The sequence below is a fragment of the Talaromyces atroroseus genome, assembly GCF_001907595.1.
Source record: "Talaromyces atroroseus strain IBT 11181 chromosome Unknown scaffold_6, whole genome shotgun sequence".
Classification (NCBI taxonomy): Eukaryota; Fungi; Ascomycota; class Eurotiomycetes; order Eurotiales; family Trichocomaceae; genus Talaromyces; species Talaromyces atroroseus.
Window position 1 is genome coordinate 745,029 of NW_017971438.1, and position 13,557 is coordinate 758,585.

The window sequence follows — 13,557 nt, forward strand, 5'->3', positions numbered from 1 at the left end:
CGGAGAGTCTCCAACCGGGCTTTACCCGAGCGGAAAGGCCTCGCCGGCGTGATTGGCCGAACCGCCCAATCAGACCACCTGGCACACACACCGACGCACGCACTCCCTCCCTCACCACAACAACCATCAGCAACATATACACACACAGAGGGAGAGAAGAAATAGAGGAGAGAGCTCGTTGCGCTCTTTTTGTTCGCTTCCTCTCCCTGGCTGCTTTTGTCTCTCGTCAACCGTCATAATGGCACAAATCGACACCCTCGATCTGATCGTCCTGATGGGCCTGCTCGTAGGAACCGTGGCTTACTTCACCAAAGGAACCTACTGGGCTGTCCAGAAAGATCCGTACGCCGCCGCCCCCGGTGCTGCCAACGGAGCCAAGGCCGGCAAGACCAGGAACATCGTCGAGAAGCTGGATGAGACTGGCAAGAACTGTGTGATTTTCTATGGCTCGCAGACCGGGACTGCCGAGGACTACGCGTCCCGACTGGCCAAGGAGGGCTCTCAGAGATTTGGTCTCAAGACCATGGTAGCTGATCTCGAGGAATACGACTACGACCTCCTAGACACTTTCCCCGAAGACAAGGTTGCCTTCTTCGTGCTCGCAACCTACGGCGAGGGCGAGCCCACCGACAATGCAGTTGAATTCTATCAGTTCGTCACTGGAGAGAGTCCGGAGTTTACGGGTGGCGCGTCTGATGAAGAGAAACCTCTTGCTTCCCTCAAATATGTCGCTTTCGGTCTCGGAAACAACACATACGAGCACTATAACTCCATGGTCCGACACGTCGACGCTGCTCTAACCAAGTTGGGAGCCAAGAGAATCGGTGATGCTGGTGAAGGAGACGATGGTGCCGGAACAATGGAGGAAGACTTTTTGGCTTGGAAAGAGGGCATGTGGACTGCCCTCAGTGCTGAGCTCGGGTTGGAGGAGCGTGAAGCTGTCTACGAACCCATCTTTTCCATCACGGAGCAGGATGAATTGACTGCTGAAGATTCCGCCGTCTATCTTGGCGAACCAAACCTCAGCCACCTGGAACACGCTGGTAAAGGCCCGTATTCTGCTCACAATCCCTACATTGCTCCCATCGCCGAATCTCGTGAACTGTTCGCCGTCAAGGACCGAAACTGTCTGCATTTGGAAATCGATGTCTCCGGAAGTGGTTTGCATTACCAGACTGGTGACCACATTGCAGTATGGCCTTCTAATGCTAGCATGGAAGTTGATCGCTTCTTGAAAGTTTTCGGTCTCGATGCCAAACGCGAAACCGTCATCAAGATCAAGGGTATTGATGTTACCGCTAAAGTTCCTTTCCCCAGTCCGACCACATACGATGCCGCCGTCCGTTACTACATGGAAATCTGTGCTCCAGTGTCTCGCCAGTTTGTCAGCACGCTCGCCGCATTCGCACCGGATGAGAAGGCGAAAGCTGAAATGGTACGTCTTGGAAATGACAAAGATTACTTTCAGGAGAAGATCACCAGCCAATGCTTTAATATCGCACAAGCTCTGGAAAGCATTTCGTCCGCGCCTTTTACTGCTGTGCCCTTCTCATGCTTGATTGAAGGGATCAACCGTATCCAGCCTCGTTACTACTCCATTTCTTCCTCCTCCCTGGTTCAAAAGGAGAAAATTAGTGTCACCGCTGTTGTCGAGTCCGTTCGCATCCCTGGCGCCACCCACGTCGTCAAAGGTGTCACCACAAACTACCTATTGGCACTCAAGCAGAAACAGCACGGAGAACCGAGCCCCGAGCCCCATGGAGTCACGTACGCTATCGATGGCCCCAGAAACAAGTACGACGGTATCCGTGTTCCCGTTCACGTACGCCATTCGAACTTCAAATTGCCCTCGGACCCTTCCAAGCCTATTATCCTAATTGGACCCGGTACCGGTGTCGCGCCCTTCCGTGGGTTCGTTCAAGAGCGCGCTGCTTTGGCTGCCCGAGGAGAAAAAGTGGGAACAACTGTTCTATTCTTTGGATGCCGGAAAAGTACCGAGGATTTTCTCTATGAAGATGAGTGGAAGGTTTGTATATCCTTTATTTGGCTTCGACATACCTATGCTCTTTCGTAGACCCACGCTTTGCTAACCTTCTTAATTTTCTCAATAGACCTACCAAGAGCAGATGGGAGACTCCTTTAAGCTGTTCACTGCATTCTCCCGTGAGGGTGCCCAAAAGGTCTATGTTCAACACCGTCTACGTGAAAACGCGGCCTTGATCAATGATCTCTTGGCACAGAAAGCTTATTTCTACGTCTGTGGCGATGCTGCACACATGGCTCGTGAAGTCAACACTGTCTTAGGCCAAATAATCTCAGAACAACGTTCCTTGACCCCAGAGAAAGGCGAGGAAATCGTAAAACATATGCGGAGCAGTGGAACATACCAGGAAGATGTATGGTCCTAAAATTCCAACACTTAACGAAACGACTTTCTTTCTTCACTCCCTGTCTTGGCTTGTTCACTTTATAGATTGCTTCGCTTCTCCCTCTTTCATACGACAAGGACGATTTTAACATGTCACGAAACGTATTCTTCTTGCCTCCCTGGTTTTCTCTTCATTGTGCTTTGGTCGTTATTCCATCAGCTATTTATTGTTCATATTTAAACAGTCGAATGGAGCTCTCATGGCTCATCAGAAGGGGCGTCATGCGGACGTAGGAGTTGTCGGAATCGATGCTTGCGCAACCAAAGCTTTCTTCTTGGCCTTTTTGGACATCTATGTGTTTTTAGTGAGAGGGAACTTAATAGAAGGGGTTGACTTACAAATTTATAATATATGAATTCACTCAACGCTGGCTCTCGCTAAACCTTGAGATTACCTAGATGCTGCCCGAGTATGTCATCAGGCAAGCTCTTCCTCACCTGCCAAGTTACCAACAAATACCCGCCATCTCTCACCCATGATCCTGGGACACCGATCATCTTCCCATTATTGTTGTCGAACGGCCACTTCATGATATAACATCCTTTTTTACTGTGCCGCTGCAGTGAAAATGGTAGGGGGGAATAAGAGAAGAGGTTCTTGTGCGGACGTCCTAAGGGAGAGGGCGTTCCTTCCCATACAGGCGGTTGCCGGTGCTTGCCCTATCGGGCAGTGAGCTTCTTCCTTCCTCCGCTACTTCATGTCTCTTTCCCTCCTCCTCCTCCTCCTCCTCCTCCACGTCTCTTCGTCTCTTCTTCTTCTTTTCTCTCTCTCTCGTTCGTCTCTTCACGTTAGCACCACACTTCGCTTCAGTCTCTCATCGAACTCCATTAGTTTTCCCAGTCATTCTACTCATACTCTGCCTCTTATACTTTCCCTCAACTTCATCGATACTACCAAGGAACCTCGAGTGGCCTCGTTATCTCTCTCACTCTTTCATCGAAAAGAAAAGTAAGTCACAAGCATTTGTGCTGTCTTCCCATTTGCCATATCTGCTATTTCTTGAGCATGATCATGTCAAGAACTTGCCTTCCTGTTGCTTCTCCGGCTTGTTTCCCTTCCGACTATGCTAGATTCATGCTGTAGTGTTTGAAACCATCATGTATATCGACGAGGAAGAGCTGACGAGGCCATCCAGATCAATATGAACTCCGTAGTTACAGTCCCTGAGATCCACAAGGATCCTATGTACGATTCAGGTATGAGTTACAATCCCAAGTAACAGTCCCATGGCTAATGAATTCAAAGGCAAATATGTTCCTCCAAATGGAAAACTGAATGTTCCTCCTCGCATTTCCACAAAAGGTGCTGAAGGGGTCAACGGAGCTTCTCATCCTAACCCCGACTTCGCGACACTTGCGCGGGAGGCTCTTTACAATGCTCCTGTTATGGTAGGCGGGATGAATTCAAACGGGCACTTCAGTCAGCGTCAAGTCAGTCCTCCAGGTCCACTAATGCCTGGAATGCCCCTGCAGCCGCCAATTCCTCCGACTATGTACTATCCCGGTTTTGTCGGTGGTGCACCTATCACTCCTGTGAATTTCCCATCCATGCCATGGGGAGCACAGGGCGCAGGAATGAATCATACTCCCGCCACTTCCTGGTCTTTCGAGGAGAAGAATCCTCTGAACGACTACTCCGGAACCAGTAATGGCTTTCATTCGTACGGTTCGATAGTGGAACGTAGTGCAATTCCGCCCTATCCTATTCTACCGGGAATTCATCTGCAGCAGCCCTGCCTTCAGTACCAAATGATGAAAACACCCAATGGTTACATTGTCCAGGATATGGAGTTGCTCACTCAACAGGAGCCTCCTATTCCTCGGGCCATTCCTGCCATGTGGACCAACCAATCTGACCTTACCCTTGCCAAGTGTCTTGAGAACCGCGAGGGAATTACTAACGTCTACATTCGTGGTTTCCCTCCCGAGACTACCGATGAGATGCTTCACGCATACGCATCTCGCTTCGGAGAAATTGATCGATGCAAGGCAATCGTCGATCTAGAGACTGGACTTTGCAAGGGGCAAGTTCTTTCAATTCTCTGTTGTGCCATTTCTAACCTCAAATGAATAGGTTCGCATTTGTCCAATTTTACAATTTTGAATCGTGTGAGAACTGTATCCGCGGTTTCTACTATCTCGGTTATCAGGCTTCCTTTGCCCAGGTACATTTGCTAATGATCGTTACCTTGAACATTCACTAATCTCTTGCAGAAAAGTCGCAACTCACGCCTCAAGGACTTGGAGGACAGGAGCTCTACAAACATTTACTGCACAAATGTTCCGCTTGACTGGTCCGAGGCTGTAAGTGACATGAAACTCTCTAATAGATACAGATGCTTACCTAGTTATTGTAGGACTTACGCCGGCACTTTGAGCCTTATCGTGTGGTCTCAGAGAAGATAAGTCGTGATGAGAAGACTGGAGTTAGCAAAGAAGTTGGATTCGCCCGGTAAGGATCGCATCTTGAATGCTGTTGGCCTTCAGTTGACTGTCTCAAGTTTCGAGAACCGCGACATTGCTGAGCGTGTTATTGAAGAATTTCATAACGTTGCTAGCAAGTCCGGACATAAACTGCTTCTTCGTTTTGCCGACACGAAAGCCCAAAAGCTTTTGAAGCAGCAGTCTAATGAACGTCGAGCCTATCGTGCTGGGGAGTACAACTACTCGGTCGAGGTTGTACAAGGCTCAACCCCCTCTTCAGCTACTTCGCGATTGGGAAATGGACAGGCATCGCCCCTGTCTTTTCAGTCTCCAGCAGGCGTAGGCCCATCATGGACTCCTGCCACAACAATCTCTCCATCGTGCGTATTGGCTTCTGTGCATAAGGAAGATTAAGCTAACACTACTGTGCAGGATTCCTGTTATGAAGAACGCTGGTTTCCGTCGTGGAATGCAACCATTCGGAGTCCGTACCTTAACAAATGGTGAGAATACTTCATCAGCTTCACGTGGTCGAACTACTCCAGCTGGTCCCAACGTCTTGCCGGAGAAGGAAAAAAACACAATCATATCGCCTTCCAAGACCACCGTTGCTGTGACTGTCACAACACCACGTACCCCTACGAAGAAAGCAGCCATACCGCGTAAGTCCAGCTCCGTCTCACCGGTCACATCACGAAAGAACGTTGAAAAGGCATCCCCAAAGTCTGCTGCGGCTTAAATGTAGGGATATTGTCTTCTCTTTCAAGTCTCGGTTTTTCATCGTGACCACTTCCCAAGTCAATAATTATTCCGTCTTTTTATTTCTCCCTTTCCATTGCACTCGGCGTTTTATGGTCTGCCATAGGGCATATCCATCATATTCACACGAACATATCTATATACAAGATGCAGCTACATCACTATTTCTGATATACGCCATGAACTTTGTTGTTCTACGCGAAATAATCGACTAGCATTGCCAATTGGCTTGACGCTATTTACGCGCACTCATTGAAAATTCTCAACAAAGCTCAATCGAGTAAACCTAACATCCGATCTGTTTGTGTTCGAATGATACGGCGCGTCTACTATGATATATTATATGGCATATGGTTATGAAAAGTTCGGTGGATATACTACAATGTATGATCTTAGTCAGATAGAAGATAAAAGCAAGTAACTCAAAAAGCTAATGACTATGTCGCGAGTCATGTCCCGTCACTCACCATAGGGATATACTTACCCAGTGTCTGCTCTGTCGGTTTTTCTTGGAAGGAACATCGATCTAAATTGCTTGAAATTTCAACCAAAGAAAAAAAAAAAAAAAAAAAAAAAAAAAAAAGAATAGCTGAACCGCTAATCTATTCCCGCTTGCTTTAAAAGAGTTGATATCTTGGAAAAAGCTTCATAAATCCTCATATCGAAAATATCTTATAATCATCATCTCCAATGCTGTCTGTGTACTTATCCGAGTACTTTCATCTTCTTCTTTTTCTTTCCGCCTTCCTTATCCTTTTGTTTTCCTTTCTGCCAGTCCCTCCAACTGCCTATTCTCTCATCACGTGTATCCTCCCAAGCCTTTTCGGCATCTCTCTTGCGCTTGCGAGCCTCCAATTCATCCTCTTCCTTCTGCTTCTCCCTACCTTCTTCTTGCATGCGCGCTTTCATCTGCCGCCGCCTCCTCGCTTCCTCTTCCAGTAGCACCTCGACTGTCTTCTTGCGCCATTCCACTTTGAATTCTTCCGTCTTCAGCTCTGGCGAGTCGAGTGTATATTTGTGTTGGCGAATAAGCAGTCGCCGAGCATCGGCGATGGACTCGTCGAGACGTTCGCGGGCTGGCTCATCGAGTAGAGTCGTTTGTGCCTTCTTGAGCCTATCAAATGCATCTGGAGCGAGAGGGTTTCGCGTTTTGTCGGGATGGATCAAAAGTGATTTTTTGCGATACTGTAACTTGATGTCTGATTCGGGGACTCCCGGTTGAAGGTCAAGGACAGCATAGCTTTTGCAGGCGGGTAAACGTCAGTATGAGAGATCTAGACTAGCTTATAATTAAGGGCTTTCAAGGATAGCTCACGCGTCTAGTGGGAATGCCTTTCTGATTCGTTCAATCTCTGCGTCCTACATAGCATGAGCGAGTCAGTTGTTGCATTCTGCAAACCCGGCGAGTTGCATGCTGTACATCACACCTTGTTGAATTCCGAGGCTTCCTTCTCCAACGCGTTGAGCGCTTCCAATTCATCGTCAGCCATTATCACAGTTCCACAAATGAGCAAACAAATTGTGGTCGAATAATCACAGGGCGTGGGTCTATCTGATAAGCCAGACGAGAGACGACCTTTTTTCTCCGCAAAACCTTATCACATGGATGACTAAGCGCCCCGCCGGTTAAAAAAAAAAACATGCAGCAAAAGTTGCTACGTAAAAAAGAGGAACGATCACTTAACGCTCAATTCGCGCGGACACGCCCAACTCCTATAGCCATGGCTCAGGCGAAGGACTTTAATAAAAAGAGTCGAAAGCCAGTTGTCGAAAATGCTCGAACTCTCAAACGAAAGCGAAATGAAACGGAATTAACGACAATTGTGCAGCGAGTCGAAGAGCTTGATCCGAAAGTCCGACTTGAGTCTTTCTCTGACTTGCCTCTGTCGGATCCCACAGCCTCTGGTCTGGCTGCATCTCACTTCAAGTCCTTGACTGATATCCAATCTCGATCCATCCCCTATGCACTGAAGGGGAAAGATATACTGGGCGCCGCGAAAACCGGGAGCGGCAAGACATTGGCATTTTTGGTCCCCATTCTGGAAAATCTGTACCGCAAGAGCTGGACGGAATATGACGGTCTTGGAGCGATTATTTTGTCTCCTACTCGCGAGCTTGCGATTCAGATCTTCGAGGTCTTACGGAAAGTTGGTCGGTACCATACGTTTTCTGCAGGATTGGTCATTGGCGGAAAGAGTCTGAAGGAGGAACAAGAGCGTCTTGGAAGGATGAATATTCTTGTTTGCACGCCTGGGCGAATGCTTCAACACTTGGATCAAACAGCGGATCTCGACGTGTACAATCTGCAGATGCTAGTCCTTGATGAAGCGGACCGAATCATGGACATGGGGTTTCAACACACCGTTGATGCGATTGTCGATCATTTGCCCAAGACACGACAGACTTTGCTCTTCAGTGCGACTCAAACAAAGAAGGTTTCTGATCTTGCACGGTTGAGTCTTCAGGACCCTGAATACGTTGCAGTACATGAGGCTGCCACCAGCGCAACTCCGGCTACACTTCAGCAACACTATATAATAACGCCACTACCAGAGAAATTAGACACTCTCTTCAGTTTCATCAGGAGTAACCTCAAAGCTAAGACAATTGTCTTCATGTCTTCTGGAAAACAAGTCAGGTTCGTATACGAGTCACTACGACATCTTCAGCCGGGTATCCCGTTACTACATCTTCATGGTCGTCAGAAGCAAGGTGGACGACTAGACATTACAACTAGATTTGCTCAAGCGAAGCATGCGGTATTATTCTCGACGGACGTTGCAGCACGAGGACTGGATTTCCCAGCTGTTGACTGGGTGATTCAGCTAGATTGTCCAGAAGATGCAGATACCTATATTCATCGTGTTGGAAGAACGGCTCGTTACGAACGGAATGGTCGTGCAGTCCTTTTCCTAGATCCGAGTGAGGAGTCTGGTATGCTCAAGCGTCTGGAGCAGAAGAAGGTACCGATTGAAAAGATCAACGTAAAAGCGAGAAAACAACAAAGCGTCAAGGATCAATTGCAGAACATGTGCTTTAAGGACCCGGAACTCAAGTATCTTGGTCAGAAAGCATTCATTTCGTATGTGAAATCGATCCATGTGCAGAAGGATAAGGAGATCTTCAAGGTGAAAGAGCTGCCGCTGGACGCATTCGCTGCCAGTTTGGGTCTTCCTGGTGCCCCGCGAATCAAATTTATCAAGGGAGAGGACAGCAAACTTCAAAAGAACCAGCCTCGTGCATTGAGGTATCTTTCGAGCGATGAGTCCGATCAGGAAGATGGCGAAAAGAAGACAAAGAAGAAAGACAACGTTCGCACGAAATACGATCGCATGTTTGAACGGCGCAATCAAGACGTCCTTGCCGACCACTACGCGAAGCTCATCAACGACGACGGCACAATGGTCGACCAAGGTAATGGCATCAATGGCGATGCAGACGAGGACGAGGATTTCCTGTCTGTTAAACGACGTTTTGAGGCCGGCGACCAGGCGCTTGGCGGCGATAAATCCGATGCTAGTTCCGTCTCTTCTGAACATGAGATCTCTGCTGCCAAGGAGGGCGAGCAGCAGCCTGGGGCAACCAGAGAAGTTAAGGTGGTTAAAATCTCTGATGCCGCCGAGCCGCTTATCATCGACTCCAAGCGCCGCGAGAAACTGCTCAAATCTAAGAAGAAGTTGCTCAAGTACAAGGGTCTTGGCAAGAAACTTATATACGACGACGAAGGACAAGCGCACGAGGTCTACGAGTTGGAGGATGAAGAGAAATTCCGAGCTGATGGAGACGCACAGACCCAGCGAGCCAAGTTCCTGGAAACAGAGACCGAGAGGAATCGGGCTGCTGATATTGAGGACAAGGAGCGTGCGAAGGAGAAGAAAAGAGAGAAGAAAGAGAAGCGGAAGGCGAAGGAGCGTGCAATGGCAGCGGAAGAGGACGAGGACGCAGAAGCTGGCGGTGTTGCCTATTTGGCGCCCTATGAGGGTGATGAAGGTGTTGGACCCTTCATGTCAGATGACGACGGTGATGATTCGAGCAAGGGCAAGAAACAGCGGTCTCGCGATGCCTCTTCTCCTGCCGAGGACAGGGAAGACAGCCGCAAGACCAAGCGTTCTAAGCGCTCACACAAGGCCCAGTCTGCACCTGGAGAACCTGTTGAAGTCAACACCCTGGAGGATCTTGAGGCATTGGCGACTGGTCTTCTGGCTTAATTTTGTTGTCTATTTTTCTGTCTCCTTGCCGATCTTTTTCACTCTTGTGTTGATTATGGTCATGGCAAGTCTTTGAGTCTACATAGTCTAGCATTCCAGGCGTTAATTGTTCTTGTAAAGTTCTTTGTCTTTCTGGTTACTGGATAAGTATAGGAAGATATGATATACAACAGATGCTCGTCGGTGATTGGACGCAGCGGGATCTCGTATTGGTACGGTAAAATACAGTAACGCGGCAGTCACTCGCCCTAAGCGCTTGGCATTACCCCATATTTTTCTATTTTTTTTTCACATCCTTCGACTCTTTTTTCCCCCTTTTGATTATCGTCTCCGCGAATATGACATTCTGGTGTCAGGTCAAGTTAGCTACAGCTGAAGAGACTAATGGCTAATGCTACACTATAATTTTCACTCTTTTCTGTTATTCCTGTAAAAGCAAAAGAAAGAAAAAAAAAAAAAAGAAAAAAGAAAAAATAAAGGCTACCACAACTTTGAAGGTCATTCGACGTCAGGCCCACAACAGATCATGGACCCTGAGTTTGGTTGGTCGCTCAGCACGCAATTGATTTTGAGAATCTCAAATTTCTTTATGTATTGTTTACAAGTGGACTAGCCCATGGGGGCAAAAATCCTTCGTTAAAGAAAGGAAAATAAACATAAAAGCTGTGCCTGTTTCTCGCGCACACGTGGCACCTGTCATGTCTTTATTGTATCAGTACCCTCACTGAAAAAGAGCCGATTCTTTTGTGTGGTTCCAGTCTACCATCATTGCGCAGGGGTTTGCCCTATATGGTGTAGAGACCAACCGAGAGGATGGATACAGACTATGAAAAACACCCTAGGCGGTATGAGGCAGGGCAGGATGGCGTGCCTTCTGAACCGGAGGACTATCAGCCTCCTGTCGTGGTGGGCGACAACTTGAGCCGACAGCTGTCTGCTCGTCAAGTGCAAATGATCGCCATTGGGGGAACTATCGGAACCGGCCTGTTTCTGGGTACTGGGAACTCTTTGGCCACTGGAGGTCCTGCGTCGATGCTCATATCGTACGCAATTGTCGGTGCAATTGTGTTTGTCACTATGCTTTCCTTGGGAGAGATGTCGGCGTTTGTCCCTGTTGCCGGTTCATTCTGTACTTTTGCTGGGTGAGTAAGGACCGGTATGTATGGAAGTTCATGTTCTAATATCTGGTGTACTAGCCGCTTCGTGGATGACGCTTTTGGGTTTGCCCTGACCTGGAATTACTGGTTCAATGATGCTGTATCCACGGCGTCTGACCTCATTGCTCTCCAGCTACTGCTACAGTACTGGACTGACAATTTTCCGGGCTGGGCAATCAGCCTGATCTTTCTGTTCGTTGTCATTGGTCTTAATATTATCTCTGTGAAGGCATACGGTGAGGTATGTTGAGATTGATGCTGAGGTGGCCCGAGAAAAAATCACTAACGAAATCAACGAGTATAGGCGGAGTATTTGCTCAGTCTTTTGAAGGTCGTTACGATTGTCGTAAGTCTATTTTGGGTCTGCTTGAACTCAAGTCATGCACTAACAGACTAATCTTAGATATTCATCATCATTGGCATTGTGGTTAACTGCGGTGGTAACACTAGCCATCAGTATATCGGTGGACATTATTGGCATATTGGCGATGCCCCTTTTGTTGGTGGTATTGGAGGGTTTGCATCCGTCTTTGTAACTGCTTCATTTGCCTAGTAAGTTTGCACGAGGATTACAGAATCTATTATGGGGGATATTGACTATATGTGTTCTAGTGGAGGCACTGAATCTATTGCAATCACTGCAGGAGAGACCAAAGACCCTGCTAAGAATCTTCCTCGCGTTGTGCGCAACGTGTTTTGGAGAATCCTGCTCTTCTATATCCTCTCAATTTTGATGGTCGGACTAAACGTGCCGTACACCTACCCAAATCTTGACAGTGAAGACACCCACACCAGCCCCTTCACGATTGTTTTTGAAGAGGTCGGAAGTACTGTAGCTGGTAGCTTCATAAACGCGGTGGTGATGACAAGCGTCATATCAGCAAGCAACCATGCACTCTTTGCAGGCTCGAGATTGCTGTACACTCTCGCTGTTGACGGATATGCGCCAAAGGTGTTTGGCACACTCAACCGATTCAAAGTCCCCTGGGTAGCCGTTCTGGGAACATCCCTCATAAGTGGACTCTGCTTTGGTGCAAGTTACATTGGTGCAGGCCAGCTCTGGACCTGGTTGCAAAAGTAAGTTTTTCTTCTTCCCATTCTTATACTAAACTTTTACATCTGGCTGATCAACTTGCAGCATCGTCGGAGTCTCCAACCAACTCTCATGGATTTCCATCGGATTTGCCTCACTCCGTTTCCGTGCTGCCATCAAGAAGCAAGGACTTGAGCATTTGCTCCCTTTCAAGAACTGGACATACCCGTACGGCCCTATCTTGGCTGTGGTCTTGAACATAGTCCTTGTTCTAGTGCAGGGCTGGTCTTGTTTTAGTCCCAGATTCAATGGAGTCGACTTTGTTAGCTACTATATTGAAATTCCTATCATGGTTTTAATGTTCGTTTTCTGGAAATTGGTCAAGCGGACACGTTTTGTCAGACTCAATGAAATGGATCTGGTCTCGGATAGGTATGATGGTGGGCTTACTTCTGAAGAACGAACAGTGGTCTTGGAGACAGCGCGTCGCAGTCCATTTGCTCGTGGTCAGCCGTGGAAAGAGAAGGTTACTGCAGTTGCTACATACATCTTTTTCTGAGTCCTTCATGTACCATATGATATAATATTATCTAATTCATGAGGTATTCAAGGGGCTTGCCCCCGACGCAACAGTCACTGTAAGCTGATCCAGCTAATGAACTATAGACCACGATTTGGGAATCTTTCAATGCCCAATTTGTACATATCTAGTACGCATTTAGGGGTTCGACTAACAATACTACGAGCTAGAAGTGACCTCCCACAGTGCATCAACGCTGTTGGAATTCGGGCCGCTTCCTAGGAGAAATAATAAATTCTCCGTGAAAATATCTTAGATTGGTTTTTTCGTAATTAACAATAGTAGCCAATTAATCGGGGTGGACTCAGGTGAATGGCAATAATTCTGGGGGTCAGAGTCCGGAGTCCTCGTTGGTTGGATGCGCTCTTACATTTTCACGATACATACGGATTAATTCAATATCATCCAATCTGTCTATTTTCTTTAAAGCCTACTCTCTATCTAGCAGTAAGCAAGACTTGTATGTCAGGGAGAATCCATGTCTTCAGACTTCTGACGACTCGGATTGCCTCACACGCTTACACGAGATCCATGTCCCACTTATCAAGGTCTTTGTGGTTAGTTAACTACCATTTAGTGGTCCTTTTCGCTTTGCCATCGTGTTACACAGCCTCGCATTTCTTTTTTTGTTGTAGCCCTTCTTTTGACAGTCTGACGAACCGTGCTTTCTTCTGGGTTCGGGATCTTCGCGTTGGTCACACCAAACGCAGAGTAAAAAAAAAAAAAAAAAAAAAAAAAAAACTCGCGTTATATGGATGCCTACTCGCCTTGTCCTGTTCACATGGACGTTTGTGTGTGGTACACAGTGGAAAGTGCAACCAAACGCGAGGCTTGTTGTCCTCGAGTCCGCTTTCTTTTAGGTGAGGGCTACGCGTCATTGCGGATGGAAAGATAGATGGCTGAGCCGTTCAAGAGCTTAGGGTACACGGATGGCGAGAAGCCACGTACCTTGAGAGCTTTGCCTGGAA

The 13,557-nt window shown here is 47.5% G+C and overlaps 5 protein-coding genes across 5 annotated transcripts; 4 read left to right on the top strand and 1 right to left on the bottom strand.

Moving 5' to 3' along the window:
* Positions 1 to 238: 238 nt before the first annotated feature.
* Positions 239 to 2,408, top strand: UA08_05180 (NADPH--cytochrome P450 reductase; the record flags this gene model as incomplete). The annotated part of the gene is made up of 2 exons (XM_020267473.1): positions 239 to 2,026; positions 2,112 to 2,408. 2 exons carry the CDS (start codon positions 239 to 241, stop codon positions 2,406 to 2,408), a joined length of 2,085 nt encoding a protein of 694 aa, XP_020119844.1.
* A 1,162-nt stretch (positions 2,409 to 3,570) lies between these two features.
* UA08_05181 (hypothetical protein) lies at positions 3,571 to 5,591 on the top strand (the record flags this gene model as incomplete). Its single annotated transcript, XM_020267474.1, has 6 exons — positions 3,571 to 3,625; positions 3,675 to 4,456; positions 4,643 to 4,732; positions 4,786 to 4,880; positions 4,930 to 5,232; positions 5,285 to 5,591. 6 exons carry the CDS (start codon positions 3,571 to 3,573, stop codon positions 5,589 to 5,591), a joined length of 1,632 nt encoding a protein of 543 aa, XP_020119700.1.
* Positions 5,592 to 6,316: 725 nt separating this feature from the next.
* UA08_05182 (hypothetical protein) lies at positions 6,317 to 7,101 on the bottom strand (the record flags this gene model as incomplete). The annotated part of the gene is made up of 3 exons (XM_020267475.1): positions 6,317 to 6,851; positions 6,927 to 6,970; positions 7,039 to 7,101. The coding sequence occupies 3 exons, from the start codon at positions 7,099 to 7,101 to the stop codon at positions 6,317 to 6,319; spliced, it is 642 nt and encodes a 213-aa protein (XP_020119701.1).
* Positions 7,102 to 7,332: 231 nt separating this feature from the next.
* Positions 7,333 to 9,819, top strand: UA08_05183 (ATP-dependent RNA helicase dbp4; the record flags this gene model as incomplete). The annotated part of the gene is made up of 1 exon (XM_020267476.1): positions 7,333 to 9,819. One exon carries the CDS (start codon positions 7,333 to 7,335, stop codon positions 9,817 to 9,819), a length of 2,487 nt encoding a protein of 828 aa, XP_020119815.1.
* An 813-nt stretch (positions 9,820 to 10,632) lies between these two features.
* Positions 10,633 to 12,568, top strand: UA08_05184 (hypothetical protein; the record flags this gene model as incomplete). The annotated part of the gene is made up of 6 exons (XM_020267477.1): positions 10,633 to 10,961; positions 11,016 to 11,217; positions 11,281 to 11,322; positions 11,380 to 11,528; positions 11,589 to 12,053; positions 12,115 to 12,568. The coding sequence occupies 6 exons, from the start codon at positions 10,633 to 10,635 to the stop codon at positions 12,566 to 12,568; spliced, it is 1,641 nt and encodes a 546-aa protein (XP_020119825.1).
* Positions 12,569 to 13,557: the final 989 nt, after the last annotated feature.